This window comes from Chrysemys picta, chromosome 2, assembly GCF_011386835.1.
Source record: "Chrysemys picta bellii isolate R12L10 chromosome 2, ASM1138683v2, whole genome shotgun sequence".
In the NCBI taxonomy this organism is placed as follows: domain Eukaryota; kingdom Metazoa; phylum Chordata; order Testudines; family Emydidae; genus Chrysemys; species Chrysemys picta.
This window is the reverse complement of record NC_088792.1, coordinates 38137797-38153560: the sequence shown is the minus strand read 5'-3', so window position 1 is coordinate 38153560 and position 15764 is coordinate 38137797. Positions and strand designations below refer to the sequence as shown.

The window sequence follows — 15764 nt, the reverse complement described above, 5'->3', positions numbered from 1 at the left end:
ACCACGAGAGCAATTTCCTGATGGAAGTTTGAAGCATTTGAACAGCGGTGTGAACAGAGCAAAAATGGCAGGCTCCCCATCCTTTCTTTCAGCACCCCAACCCCTGTGCTGCTTCGATAAAGCTGCTTTCCCCTGCCCTCCTCCAACTGCCTCACAGCTGCCTAAGCAGCAACTCTGCTCATTGGGGATTTACCTTTCAAACAGAGAAATCTAAAGTAAAGTAATATAATTATTATGCAATGCCCTTTCTCTGACTCTTTTTGGATTGTCTGTAGAGCTGGACAGAGAACGGTAATTCTGTTTTGCAGAGGATTTTGATATTTTGAAATGTGGATTCGTTCTGATTCAGAACAAAAACCAAAAATTTCTGAATCCTCTGTGAAAGGGAAAGGAGCCCCAACTCTGGGACAGTCTGTCTGGCAGGCTGCCTTGTAACCATAGACCCTGGAAACCCTGGGGCAACAGGTTGTCTAGGAGCTATGAGTCAGGGCTTAGTGTTAGAATTACTCATGGAGCTAGGGCTTTAAGAAAAAACACCAATATCACAAGATGCATGATAACATCACAAGAGCTGGCAACACAGCATTTAGCAAACAGGCTGAAGCCACTTAGGGTATGTCTACACTGCACAGTAAACCAAGGCTCAGACTCAAGCTTAAGCCTAACCCCCCACACTGTCCACACAAAAAGCCAGATCCCATCCCTACCACTCCAATCCCTTCACACCACTCCAAACCACCAAGAGTTAGTGAGGGTGAAGAAATGCTGGAAGGAAGGAGAAAGAAGATGCTTTTTAGGGAACTTTTAAAGATTTTTAAGAGGTAGTTATAATCCCCACCCCTCCCGGCCACACACACAACAAAGGCTTATGCAGTAGAGAGTTTGATTTAACAGGTGTGGGAATATGAAAAATAGTATCAATTTTCTTTAAACTCTCTGAAAGATTTGTTAAGTATTTTCCCTGCTAAGTATGTTGTATATACAGAATACATCTTGGCATGGTATAATGGTTTTTATCAGCACTCATCTGAGATGACTTATATTATTCCCTCATGGCTTTGCCACACGAGTAGCGTGGTTACCTCAAATACATACTGATAAAACCTTTTTTACCCAGCACCATGTATTCTCCATACGTACAAAACACACACACACTTTATTTTCATTTTATATATAAATGCAACATTCATCACTTGTAATCAAGTATTGCTAAAATATATAAGCAGCATTTAGTTAATGAGACCGTGTGACGCACAAAAGGAAAATGAACTAAATGATCTGAACTGATTCTATTTTCACAATCACTTATCAAGAACTTTTGACATACCAAAGAAAATAATATGAAATTAGCAGACAATACATTAATAATGCAGCATCTCTATGGCCAAAACATCACACACTTAAAACTCTTCCTTAATCAGAGAATTTCATTTACATTTTTCCAAATTAATTTTTTTAATACTTCCCATCTCCTGATAGTAACTAAAACATTACCTGATGATATTTCTTCAGAATGTTGTGCATTTCTGCTACATCTTCACTTGTTATAGTTTTGATGATATATCTTTTGTCATATGAGGTGTGAAAACGGGCACCACTTCGTGCTTGAGAATCATTGGCAAGTGGAGCACTTCTCGTCAAGGAATTCTGCCACATTAATTAAAAAAGGGAAAACATGTCAGAAAAAAATACAGTGTAGTTGAAATGCATGCATTACATTCAAATTTGTTTTCTATTCTCTTACAAAACATTTGCACCTTGCTCAATTCTACCAAAATGCCAATCGTCTGCTAGCTTGGCTGACTGGTCATTTACTTCACAAAATATTTTGCAAAGAGAAAAACACCAGCGTCCACCAATGTTTAAATGATATTTCTGAAGTAAATTTACATTGATTTCGTACTCTATTTTAAAAACAGTTAGTTTTTGGAAGAAAATTAAATGGGGAATAAACAGTTGGAATATAATAGTACACCACAATTGCACATACAAAACGAATCAGTTGGAGCACTGTCATATTAATATTAATTAATGACTGAGACAGTGTAATCTAGCACACAAAGCATGAGATGAGAGTTAGAATTCCTTGGTTCTAATCCCAACTCTACCACTGATTCAATGTGCGGCCTTGGGCAAGTTACATGCGGTCTCTGTTTCCTCTTCTGTAAAATGAGGGTACCTCCCTCCCTCCCTCAAAGGGGAGTTCAGAGGATTAGTTAATTTTGTATAATGCTTTGAAGTTACAAAGTGCGACAGGATTAGCAGGTGTTATTAGACTGATACTTATGTGACCTCAAGCTACAATAGGGTAAAGAATTCTCTTGCATTTTAGGGAAAACCAATGAGCAGTCAGGTCAGCATTACTTTTACCATTAGGACTGGCAAAATGAAAATTATATAGTAAAATTCAACAAATACAGTGTACCATTGGCTGAAAATAACTTTAGATATAAATGTTTATACTGGTTGGAATATACCAGGCACAGTACCTAACAATTTTTACAAGTTACATAAATAAAATAATAAATAATAATAATGAAATTACAATATGTAACAAGAACATACAATACCACTTCTACACCCTATTTAAATCTCCACAAAATTAGAATTTACTCCAAAAAGACTAGTCAAGTTAAGTATGAGTTCTTGGAATATATTCAGAGACTGTACCACTTCTGGGTTCATAGAGCCTGCAGTCCAGTCGCCACTTTGCTTATCATTAGCTACAATTGAAAGAAATCTAACCCCTACCTCTCTGCACATAATGCCATTCTACTCAAACAAATGCTGCTACAAACAAAACAACCCCTATTCCTTTTAAATATACGATGAATTCTTACAATATATTGGTTCTCTGGAAAAAAGCTATTTGCATAGAAAATTGTATTAAAACTTTGTATACAATATACATTTATGCAACTTTCAACTGCAAATCCTTAAATGGTGATAGTCCCAGCAAATATCTTGTTGTAGTACTCTTAAAACAGGCAGAATAATTACAGTAGCAACACAGTACTTTAATCTTTCAATATAGCACATTGTTGAAAGAGTCAGAGATAGATGTAGGATCACACTGCAAGAATGAGAACATTTTTAGAAAGTTATTATAATCACGTTCATTCCACATGAACAAGGGGCCAAAATCACAAAGGTTTATTTTAAAAGAATCATCCTCTATTTGGCATGGAGGTCCCTTTAGGGGGGCAATTATCTCTGCTTCTTTCTTCATTAAATACACAATACACTGTGTGCCAGAAAACACATCAATGGCTCAATACAGCAAAATACAACCACTGGTAGAAATATAATGGCTGTTTATGCCAGACCTATTGCTGAGGCTGTACACAGTAATGGCAATGTAAATGAAAGATATTTATTGTTCTAATTTACTGCAGAAACCACCAAAAAGGAACAAACTTTCCAATCTTATTGAAACACTGAGGAATATGTACTGTACATTTTAGTGAAACTGTGATTTATATATCAGTGTGTTTGAGCACTGCATGGATACAAATCTGCTCTTAGGAGAAACACATACAAGTCCCTTGGACTTTGGAGCCATGCATATTCTGCATGACTCCAGAGGCAGTATTTGGCTCCCAAGTTAGAAGTGCTCAGTGAAGATGCCATTTGTTAGCCAGGTTATGTAACTTGTAATGAGGCATGGGAATGATGATGGTGCTGATTCAGGACAGCACCTGAGCACATACTTAACTTTAAGAAGGTGCATAAATCCCATTGACTTCAATGGGCCTTTAAACACACACTTACATTCTATCCTGAACTGAGGAGGCTTTCCTGAATCAGGGTCTAAATACTAAAAAAAAAAAAAGGTTTTCCACAAGGTTTCTTTATTCGGTCCAGTAAGGACCGGCAAAAACAGGGAGATACCAAATATAAATGTAACGCTCAACTGGAATGAAAGTACTTATAACGGAGTGTGGGAGAAAAATTGAAAAACTTTGCTGGGTTCTGTGTTGTTTTTTTCCCCCCATTTAAAATAAATAGGCAGACATGGTTAGCTGGGGTTATCCTGACAACTGTGATGAAACAACTGCATTGTGATCCCTTTCCACTGTCTTCTTCATACAGATATAGGATGTTGATGATACACTAGGGCATTGAATGTCCCTTTCCTCTCCTGTGATCCAAAAAGACCTTTGAGGCAGCCACTGATGGCCCAATTCCCTCTCTGCAGGGGGAAGGATCTTGAAGACCCACTTCCCCAAGTGGAGATTCCTCAGAACAGGCAGGATAGGCTTTGCACACCATGTTCTGAGTCATGGTTTTAAATAGAATGGAAGCCTGCAAGTTTATGTATTGCTGCGGCTCATCCACTTTCAGATGTTCCATCCTCTGCACTTCCCTCCCCGTTCCTCGCTCCACACTGGAAAGATGACCAAAGGAATGTTCTCTGTTCTGCCATTGGGGTGTTATTTTTTGTTTACAATTGTGGTCTATATTTGTGAGACACTGGACCAACCACCTTAACGCTACATTTGATGCTGAGCATTCCATTCATTTTATAATTAAAGATTAATTTTCAACTAAGTTGATGTACTTAGAAATTCTTAATACAACTCTACTCCTCCCCCAAAATGCTGCAGTGTATCAGTTTTGTTTCCAGATCTCTTCTGTAATGGGTTAAAATGTAGCTTTTAAATTTTTATATATTTTATATATAAAAAAATAGAAGCTCAACAGCAGTCAGCTTCATTACCACCTCCAGAAAAATGTTAGGACTTAAAAATTTCAAACAAATATTTAATATAATAAATTATTTCTTAGAAAAGTAAATTACAGGTTATTGCATGTACAGTAGTCACATGAACTCATGCTCAGTTATTAGGATATAATTCAGTTAGCAACAACAGGAGTTACTGGGCAATTAATTACAACTGTTCCCAGAAGAAAAAGGTGTCTTATTCTCTGGTAACTATACAAATAAAACTAGGTTATTTGTCAGTAACTGCAGTTCTCTGAATATATTACTCCTGAAGAACCCTAACCTTGAATTTGTGAGCCATGTGGCACAAATCTTGAAAACAATTAACTGAGGAGCAGGACATGAGTTGTTGCACATTCATATTTTTTATGAAGAACTGCAAAGAGGTATGGTCCACACCACCACTACTGAAACGGGGAAGAGGAAAGGTGGATGTGTGAAGGCAGATTCTGAAATTTTCGGTTCCTACTAAGTAATCTACAGCATCATTTTCCATCACAATCTTTGGAGATTAAGGGCCAGATTCAGATTACTTTCCTACACTGAGGGGCACTTATTACAGCACAGTCACATTAAAGGGAGAAGGGTCTACTTGCAAAGAAAGGTACTACTTCAACACTTGAGTAAGGATATCAGAATTTGTCTCCACATACAAAACGTAGAAGGTTCTTCATTACTGAATTTTTTTGCCAGTGTTCCTGAAACTCGGTTGTTTTTGTAGCTGCTTTTATATAAAGAAAGAGACATTACGTGTACCAGGGGGGGAAAAAAAAAAGTGAGAGAGAGGGGAATCAGTAATAAGAGAGTTTGTGGCCCATGTTTACGCCAAAACCTTTCACAAAATATTTTGAACAGGGATTTTCAAGCCTAATCAAAGTACCGGTAAGTTTTTTGTTGTTGATTAATTTCAGCCCATGAAGATAGCTTCTAAGATGGCCTCTTTTCCCCAATCAAAGTGCTTGAGAGGGAAATCTTGTGTGAAACTCACATATTTAGCTGGTCTTCATTTGTTGAAAATAAATAAGGACACTTACAATTTCCATAAACATTTGCTCGCTTCGACTCTGATCCTGCCACTGGATTGATGCAGAAAGACCCTTGTGCACCATGTAGGTCCCTTTGTGAAACTGGGGCCTTCCTTTTCAGGAAACAGTTGGCTCTGTAAATGTGAACTGCAAATTTTGCTCATTTCCCTTATTTTTTTCCAGCCACAAAGGCATTACACAATTATATCTTCACATATTTTCTTCCCCTTTCTGGTTTTTTAAAACCCATGTCTTCACAAGAAGACATCACAATTAATTAGGGTTAAATGAACACTAAATAAAGGGAGAAGCCAGAGGAAGATGAAAGGGCCTTTAAAGTAAAATGTCTTCATTGGATTGTGGAAAAAAATTATATATGCCAAATTTCTCAATGTACAGAATATTAATAGTTATCCCCCCCCCTTTACTCCAGTTACTATTCTAATTCCTTTGCACAACTCAACAGGATTCTGCAAAGCTCATAGCCAATAAGTGTGAAAACTATCCTCTGATCCCCAGTCAAAACTCACATTCTAATGAATTAGAAAGTTTGATATGAATGAAAAAAACCTCTCCAACCCAAAACAGACAAAGTGAGAGGATGCTTTGTTTAGGAGTTTTTTTAAAAACTCAGTTGAGATTTAACTATTGCTCACTGGCTTTCAAACTGGGTTCAATGTCCACTGGTGGTCTGCAAGCCTCTGGAGAGTTGCCTGGGTCAAATGGTGCTGGGTCTCCCTGTTTCCAGCTGCTGAAATGCATTAAGACAGCTAAAAACACATTAAATACTATCTTGGTATTAACTTTCTATGCAAGAAACTGCTGTAGTTGCCACTGGTATGCTATGTAATTTGCAAAGGGGAGAGGATATGGCCCACACAATTGTGAAGGGAAGGGGATGAGATCCAGGAATTAATTCTCTCTCAAGATATGGGATACACTATGAAAATGAATCCTTGCTAGAGCTAGTTGTGAGGAGAAAAGCCACCCTTTGGGAGCCACATCCTGTAGTTACTAGGCCCTGGTCTACACTACAGTTAGGTCAATGTAAGGCAGCTTAAGTAGACCTAACTATGTCAGTATACACTTTACAGCCTTGCTCCCGCTGATGTAAGTGCTTTACTACACCGACATAACTCCACCTCTACGAGAGGCGTAGGGCTTATGTTGGTGTAGTTAGGATGACGCAGTGTCCAGGTCCATGCAGAGCCATGAAATTGACAAGAAAGTCCTCCCTGCCCCCAGCTGGGCTACTGCCCACTGCCCCTGGCTTCCCGCTCCCAGCCAGGCTGCTGCCCAGGCTCCCCACTTGACTGCCCTCGGGGTCCCGGCTCCCTACTCCCAGCCGGGCTGCTGCCCAGGCTCCCTGCTTTCAGCCGGACTGTGCCTGCATGGCTCCCCGCTGGGAGCCCAGCTGCACTGAGGCTCACGCTCTCTGCTGAGAATGGGGGCAGCTGGCTCACTCCCGACAGGGACAGGAGAGGTGAGAGCCCGGGTGGCTGGCATGCTCCCAGTGGGGAGGCAAGAGCCTGGGTGGCTGCCCTGCTCCTGTTGGGGAACAGAGAGCTCGGAGCTGAGGGGCAGCCCTGATCCCAGCAGAGAGCCAGGAGCATGGGGGACAGCTGTGCTCCCAGTGAGGTACAGTGAGTGAGGAAACCGGGCAGAGCCAAGCTCCTAGCTGGGAGTCGCATGGAACTGAGAGCCTAGGGTCTCACCTCCCCCTCCACCCCACCAGACCTCTTAAGTTGATGGAAGCATTCCTGGTGAGGATGTGCACTACCAATAGAAGGAGGGCAATGTGGACATGAACCACTGCAGTAATTATTGCGGTGGCTGTAAGTCAGCCTAACACAGGTTGCCTAAGCTTGTAGTGTAGACAAGCTCTAGGTAAGACACGTTTTGATCACAAATGTAGTTTGAAATAATGGCAGGCATTGAAGAATACAATTCCCCTTAAGCCTTAGAAGAAGGGCTGCAAGTAATTTAGTAAAGGGTATTATTTAGTTCTAATACTACTAGCAAGTTGTTTATTATGATTTTTCTTTGTATTTGCATTAGGAGATCATTCAAGCACATTAATTTGTTTTTCAGTTTATGGAAAGTTCTATCTTTGTATTGTGCCGATTACAATATTTGCTTGGAAAAGGCTACCACTTTCTGGTAGTTCCAAGGTAGTACTGCATTTTCTACTGGTGGATGTTTGCAGACAATTTAATGTCACTGTTCCTGTCAAGCAGAAACACAAAGGATTCGCTAAGGGAAAACTTTCACACAGCATATGAAGTTTCTCATTTCCCAACTATACTAGCTACATTTATCACCCAGTTACAAATTTTCAAAACTAGACTAGAACGTGTAGCCCTATTGCCTGGACATCAGAGCAATCATCTTTAAATAAAGGGAGGAAAACTTGTCCAAACGTGCCAACATTTGTAAATGATAGATAGGGCACACAAACTTCAATGAAATATATTAGACTAGAAAAGTTATAGGGAGCCACAGAGTGGAAACACAACAGCTATTTTGCTAAAAATTAAACAAGTTTTAAAAATAAGAAACCTTCCCACCTAGAGGTAGTTAGCATACATGCTTTCCCTGATTCTTGGTTTAATAACAGACACCATCAACCAAAAACCTTTGTGCCCTAGCATTTCCAATTTATACTAAAGATATGTAGCATGTGTATTGTAGATGCAGAAAGAAGAGACTGTTGGGTAGGAAAGGGAAGTAAAGAATAGTTTAAATGGGGCAATTGGCATTTTTGTGTTTCGCGTGAGTTTCACACAGGTCCTTGCCAATTTTCATTAAGTAATTGTACATAATGGACAAGGGGATCCTGACAGTAGCTAGGGTCTGGTACAGTAACTGATGAACTAACAGCTGGTAAGAGACGATCCAGAAATGAAAATAACAGTAAAATAATGTGGCATTCAGTGCACAGCATATGTCACAGTGTGCGTGCAATTTTTTGGACTTTTCCTCTTTAAGGTTAGATATTAACCTCAGGAGATAAGTCTAGACTAGGATAAACATTTTTTTAAAAAAACATTAAAAAATTTTAAAAGCACCATCTTATTTTAATGTAGATGTACCCAAAAAAGTGCATAAGTTACAGTGATTAACAGGCAGATTGAAAAATACTGTCGCATTTCCTGAACTGTGTTGCTCTTTAGCAGTCAGCTTAAAAACAGACCTAATTCATAGATCAGTTTTTCTGAGATAAAATGTATCACACTGCTTTCTGTGATAGAAAGTGGTAAAACAACAGTGTTGTAGCTAGACTTTGGTGGCAACATTGAGTGGGTTTGTTTAGTTTGGAAAAGAGAAGACAGAGGGGACATGATAGCAGTTTTCAGGTATTTAAAAGGGTATCATGAGGAGGAGGGAGAAAACTTGTTCACCTTAGCCTCTAAGGATAGAACCAGAAGCAATGGGTTTAAACTGCAGCAAGGGAGGTCTAGGTTGGACATTAGGAAAAAGTTCCTAACTGTCAGGGTGGTTAAACACTGGAATAAATTGCCTAGGGAGGTTGTGGAATCTCCATCTCTGGAGATATTTAAGAGTAGGTTAGATAAATGTCTATCAGGGATGGTCTAGACAGTATTTGGTCCTGCCATGGGGGCAGGGGACTGGACTCGATGACCTCTCGAGGTCCCTTCCAGTCCTAGAATCTATGAATCTATGAAAAGTGAGCAAACAGGACAATAAGAAACTGAATATGCATCAATATACATAAAAATAACTGGATTTGACCTCCTTAAAGAAAGCAGCATAGGGCTCTTCAGCACTTCTAGAGCTATCATTGCCAGAGCCTTGTACATATAGGCACTAGCCCACCCCTAATTGGCATAACTCCTCTTGTACATGGGATTTTATAAATGGATTGTCAGGCTTTTCTTATTTCCTTCCCAATCTCAAATGTAACTCAGATAAAAGGAGCTCCCAGACACAAAGTAGCTTTAACAAAAAACAAAAACAAAAAAAAGAGAAAAAGAATAGTGGAGGGGAAGGAACAGATAGAAAGGGATGAGCAATGGAAGTGCCAGACAGTGTGCACCCCTTCTCAGAACTGCTCAGACTCTAATTTTTTTTCTTGTTTAGAGAAAGAGAAGGGAAAGAAACCAAACCAGTTACTCTTTAGAAATGTATAGACTGGAAAGGGGAGGGGCGATGAAGGATTTATCCTTTACATGTATTTAAGAGTGGCCCTATAAAGCAGCTGTATTCTGCCCTTGGAAGGGGATAGATTAAATGTTTTAATAGCCCTTTCATGTCTTTCACTATGAACCAACAGCACACTCCTATTATGCAGCTACTGTACACAGTGGCATGTTTACATAACAGTGAAGCATTAGTCATACTAACCACAAACAAGTCATTTTATTAATTCTGTTGTCAGTAAGAGCAATACTGACATGTAGTCTCCAAAGAGCATTACAGAACAAGAAAAGATCACATGAGGTCACACAACCCTGTCCCCTTTAGGTTTATCCCAACCTTCTCTATTTTATCACCATGTGCCTCAATCCCCTCTCTCGTGATTAAAATATCTGTCAACCTCATGTATACTATTCTACTTAATAGCTTTGCTTAGCAACTTATTCCATGTATATTATTCTGAATGAAATAGTTCTGCTTGAATTCCCTGTCCACTTTTAATTTGTGAATTTTTAAGCCTGTGCGTACTGGGTTTTGATCTCAGGAGAGTGAACAGTTTTCTACTTAGTAAATGTGAATACTTATGGAGGTCACCTTAAGAATAAGCTGAACTTCTGTACAGTAATTAAACAAATAAAGACATATTTAGTATGACAAGCTTGAAGAGGCTTCTAATAAAATCTTTTCATTTATGCACAGTCCACAGAATAGTTTCCTTGTGAGGAACCCTGGTTGAAATGTCACATTGCCTCTACACAGGTCAATAAAAAGATCACCTACATATGCACTGAGTAACAGGCAACAGATTTCATTTAAGGTCATGAAATTAATCTGACCTTCAACATCTAACGGTTACAATCTCAGCCAATGTGTCTCATACCACAGAACTACTTGATAGTAAAATAAATGAGTTCATTAATTCTACAGTATTAAAAATAGCCTGCTGAAAGCCACACTGATTTTTGTTAGTAATTCATTCCCTAAAGCGTTCTTGATGCAGATTAACTTTATCTGCACAACTACATTACATATATTTGTTTCACCTGCACTGCAATAGGCAGTGGAAGCGCTTTAGTAAATGAAAGGTCATTCCATTCTACTGTAGCTCAGAGTCCAGTGAAATAATTTATACTTTTTCATTTTATTTTTGGGGAATTTCTTATTTAATTTTATTAACTCTGACCATCTTGGGATGGGGGGTGGGAGAAGGTGGATTGGGTTCTGCCCCAAAGGGGCAGGACGACCCACAAAGGGGGGCTGGAGATGGAACACACCCTGCACTCATCCCACAGAAGCGGCTCCCACGGCTCCTGTCCTGTGGGCCTGGGGCCAGCTCTCTGCTCCAGTTATTGCCCGGGTTTGGCCCAGACACCCTCTCCCACCACGTGCTAGATGCTGTACAAACAAAGAACAAAAAGACAGGCCCTGCCCAAAAGCGCTTACAATCTAAGTATAAGACAAGAGATGGCTACAGAGACAGGGGAGTACAAGGAAACAATGAGACAATATTGTCTAAATATACACATGATGGGAAAGGGGAACAGCACATAAAGGAGAGTGAACAATGTGATTGCAGCAAATGCCATGCAAGTTCCAAAATTGTGCACACCTCTTGTGTCCTAGTGCCCCCAGAGTGGGGGATCTCCCCTGCATAGTTCTAGGTCCAGGGAGGTGCACCAGGACTGAAGCCCATTTTAAACTGTTACCAACAGGTCCTGCATTTGGGGCCTGATTCAAAGTCCAGTGAAGTCCATTGGAGTCTCTCTTTGGACTTCAATGAGTTTTTCCATAGAGTTTAAGGCCAAAAGGGACCATTATACAGACCCACCAACAGCAATTCCGGGCCCCAGGGCAAAACAGTCAATAGGCTACCACACCCGCGTGGATGCAGTCCGCTGGACATTTGGGCGGTGTTGCGCCTGCGCTGGCTGGTGCCCAGCAAGCTGCTGGGCGCCCTCTTCCGACACGGCCAGGGTTTCTACATGCCTGCCTGGTAGGGTTGCCAACTATCTAACTGCGCAAACCCAAAGACCCTTGCCCTGCCCTGCCCTTCTCTGAGGCCCTGCCCCCTGCTTACTCCATCCCCTCTCCCTCTGTCGCTTGCTCTCCCCTACCCTCAGTCACTTTCATCAGGCTGGGGCAGGGGGTTGGGGTTCGGGAAGGGGTGTGGGCTCTGGGAGGATGTTTGGGTGCGGGAGAGGGTGCGGGCTCAGGGAGGGAGTTGGGGTGCAGGCTCTAGGCTGGGGCGCAGGAGGGGGTCAGTGCTTACCTCAGGCGTCTCCCGAAAGCGACCAGCACAACCCTCTGGCAGAGGCTCCTAGGCGGGAGGCCCAAAGGGGTCTCCGCACGCCGCTGTGCGCAGGCACCGCCCCTGCAGCTTCCATTGGCTGCAGTGCACTTCCCACCCAATAGGAGCTGCGAAATCAGCGCCCAGGGCCAGGGCAGTGTGCGGAGACCCTCTGCTCCCCCCAGAGGCCGTAGGCCGTTCTGGCTGCGGCGTGGAGTGAGGGCAGGCAGGAAGCCTGCCTTAGCTCTGCTGCGCTGGTGGCGGCAGCCGGGCCCTTTTAAATCGCCAGGGCCACTGGGCAATTACCCCCTTTACCCTCCTGCCGGCGGGCCTGCCATTAGATCATCTTGTCTGATCTCCTTTATATAACAGGCCATTAAAATTTCACCCAGTTACTCCTGTATGGAACCAAATAACTTGTATTTGGCTAAGGTGTAGCTTCCAGAAAGACATCCAGTCTTGATTTGATGAGATGGAAAATCCACCACTTCTCTCGGTAGTTTGTTCCAATGCTTAAATCACTCTCACTGTTAAACAACTGTGCCTAATTTCTAATCTGAATTTGTTTAACTTCAGTTTCCAGCACTGGTTTTCATTAGGATTTTCTCCACTTGTTTAAGGAGCCCTTTAGTGCCAGGTATTTTCTCCCCGTGAAGGTAACTATCATTAAGTCACCTCTCAATCTTCTTTCTTAAACTAAACAGATTGAGCTCTTTAAGACTCTCAATTTAAGACATTTTCTCCAGGCTTCAAATCATTTTTCTGCATCATTTCCAGTTTTTCAACATCTTCTCTAAAATTTGGATACCAGAATTATAAGCAGTATTCCACTTTCGGTATCACCAATGCCATATATAGAGTTGAAATCACCTCCATACTCCTACTTACTACTCCCCTATTTACATATCCAAGGAATGTAATATCTCTTTTTGTCACAGCATCACACTAGTGGCTAATGTTGAGTTGTTTGTCCATTATGACACCTAAATCCTTCTCAGAGATGCTGCTTTCCAGGATATCATCTCCCATTCTGTACATACGGCCTGCTTTCTTTGTTTCTAGATATGTACTTTTGAATTTGGCTGTATTAAAACACATTTTGCTTGAATGGGCCAATATTACTAAGTGATCCAAATCACTCTGTATGACAGCCTTGTCCTCAATAGTTATCATTCTGCCAATCTTTATCTTATTCACAAATTTTATCAGCAGTGATTTTATATTTTCTTCCAGATCATTAATGAAAATATTGAACAGCATCAGGCCTAATACCGATCCCTGCAGAACCTGACTATGAACACTCTCATTCAATGATGATTCCTCATTGACGAATACTTTTTGAGATTTGTCAGTTCTCAAGCCATTTAATGCACTCTATTGTATAGTGCTAAATTTTTAAACAGGATGTCATGTGGTACTGTCAAATGTCTTACAAAAATCTAAGTATATTACATCTATGGAGTTACTTTTATCAAATTTATTATCTCATCAAGAATGAAATTAGGGTTGTTTGACAAGATCAACTTTCCATCAAACCATGTTGACTGGCATTAATTATATTCTTATCCTTTAATTCTTTATCAACTGAAGCCAGTACCAACTTTTACATTATTTTGCCCAGGATGGCAACACTATTTTGGCATTATTTTGCCTTCTTAAAATGGTTTTGAATTGGGCCCTAAAAGCACAGAAACACTACAACACATAGTTCTTGAAAACCCTATTAAATATAGCAACAAGCAGGTCTCTGAAACACCCATTTTACCTTTTGCAGCTTTAATTCTCTATTCCTATATTTTACATTAGCAAGGCTTTCAAATACAGCAGGAGCCACAAGAGTTAGTCAAATAGAAGCAGCAGCTTAATTTAATCAATAAAGTTAATATACTAATGTTAATTATCCTAATTCCAGATAATAAAGAAGGAAGTAACTCTTCAACACCTCAAAAAAAAGTTTTGGTTCGGTTGCCTACACTGAACAATTTTAATGCCACATGAGTTAGATATTTCTTTGGATTCACTTGTTCAGAATAAAGTTATTCTTCTTGTGGGGGAGAAAAACTGACCCCTATTCCCTCCCCCACAAAAGGATAGGAGAGCTGAGGTTTACTCTACACTAGAAAGTTACATTTATAACTGGCAAAATGCTACCTTAATTTTTTTTTTAATGGAACTGCCAGGACAGCTCTTCCTTCGCTTCCCACTACCCCTAAAGTTCACAGTGAGAATGTTTAACTCCACAGTGGGAGGTCTAGGATTAGCCAGACACTCAAAGAAAGTGAGGCGATTTAAAGGTCAATTTAATTAGCTCATTCTAATCTTTAATCTTTTATACATCTCATGTAAATGTCATTGTTTAATAATTGCTACTTCTGTAATAATCTCAACACTTTAAACATTTAAGCTACATTCTGGATACAGTACAAATACTTTATTAAGTTCCTCTTTATAAAAAAGGAAAAAATTATCACTGAAAAGCAGCTTTTTACAAAGAGAAAAGGTCACAAAATTATAGTTTGTTGTGATGAAACACAGAGATTAAAAAAAAAGTAAGACAATCTTTCAAACAATTGACTGAATGGCACTGTACTCACTAGGATCTAAATCTTTCACTTTCAGTGGAATTTCACGAGGTCTGGCTAGAAGTAAAAGTATTAAGAAATGCTAGTCTATAGTTTAATCTCATTCAAGCACACACAATGCTAAAATGAATAAACAGGAGAACTAACTTTACAAGATATTCTGTGACATGCAGCTATGTATCTGAAATAAAAATCAAGGCACAAGAGTTTGTATATTGTTTTTGGAGTCCATATGGGTCAGCTTTGCTCAAGCAATATAACTGCAGCAGTATGTAGCAGGAGCAATTATCCACTTTTGTACTAAAAACATGACAACTAAAACTGAAGCTCATTGTGTCAGCCTAGTGATTTAATAGCTGTATAGTTCATGGCCATGAGGAGAGTCAGGCATGGGTTCTGAGCTCAGTCCTTTGTTCTTTATCAGTCAGCACCGGGAATGGTGCAGGATCAGTGTGTGCAATACTGGCCCCATTTAAGTCAATAGGAGTTTTGCCAGAATTTTACCCAATGTGTTTATCTTATAAGTAAACTTCCTATCTCTTGACAGATGTCTTCAACACTGATTGCCTATGAAGGCGACAAAATGAAGCTCACTGTAATGGCGAGAGAAGGATGGAAATGAAGGAGGAAAGTGGGAGAAAGTTCTGTGATTTAGAGGACAGCACTGACAAATTACACTATCAGATGTACGTTAGATATTTCAGAAGTGGAATTCCTTTTCACTTCAGCGAGGCTCAGAGGGGACTGAGCTGGTGAAAGAGCAGGTCTATTATGCATGAGCTAGGAACAGTGACTAAATATTCTAATCGTCTGTTGCAACTTGTATTGGAGACTGAGCACTGAAAGCCATCATAGAGAGCTCTCGGAGCAAAGATGCAGACTGCCTGCTTGCTTCTGCTCCAGTTCTTGTTTTGCTGTGAAGCCTAGACTCTGGCTTCTTATCCCAGTTCATCCCTGACTCCACTATTTGTCTCCTGTCTGCATCC

At 40.3% G+C, this 15764-nt stretch overlaps 1 protein-coding gene across 7 annotated transcripts in view; it reads right to left on the bottom strand.

The window, feature by feature from the left end:
• PIP4K2A (phosphatidylinositol-5-phosphate 4-kinase type 2 alpha) overlaps positions 1–15764 on the bottom strand; it is a 202361-nt gene that overhangs the window by 67579 nt on the left and 119018 nt on the right. For all 7 annotated transcript variants that reach the window (XM_008162824.4, XM_005302774.5, XM_008162825.4 and 4 more), the window contains one exon: positions 1495–1647. In XM_008162824.4, coding sequence (XP_008161046.1) covers positions 1495–1647 — 153 coding nt within the window. The remainder of the gene's footprint in view (positions 1–1494; positions 1648–15764) is intronic.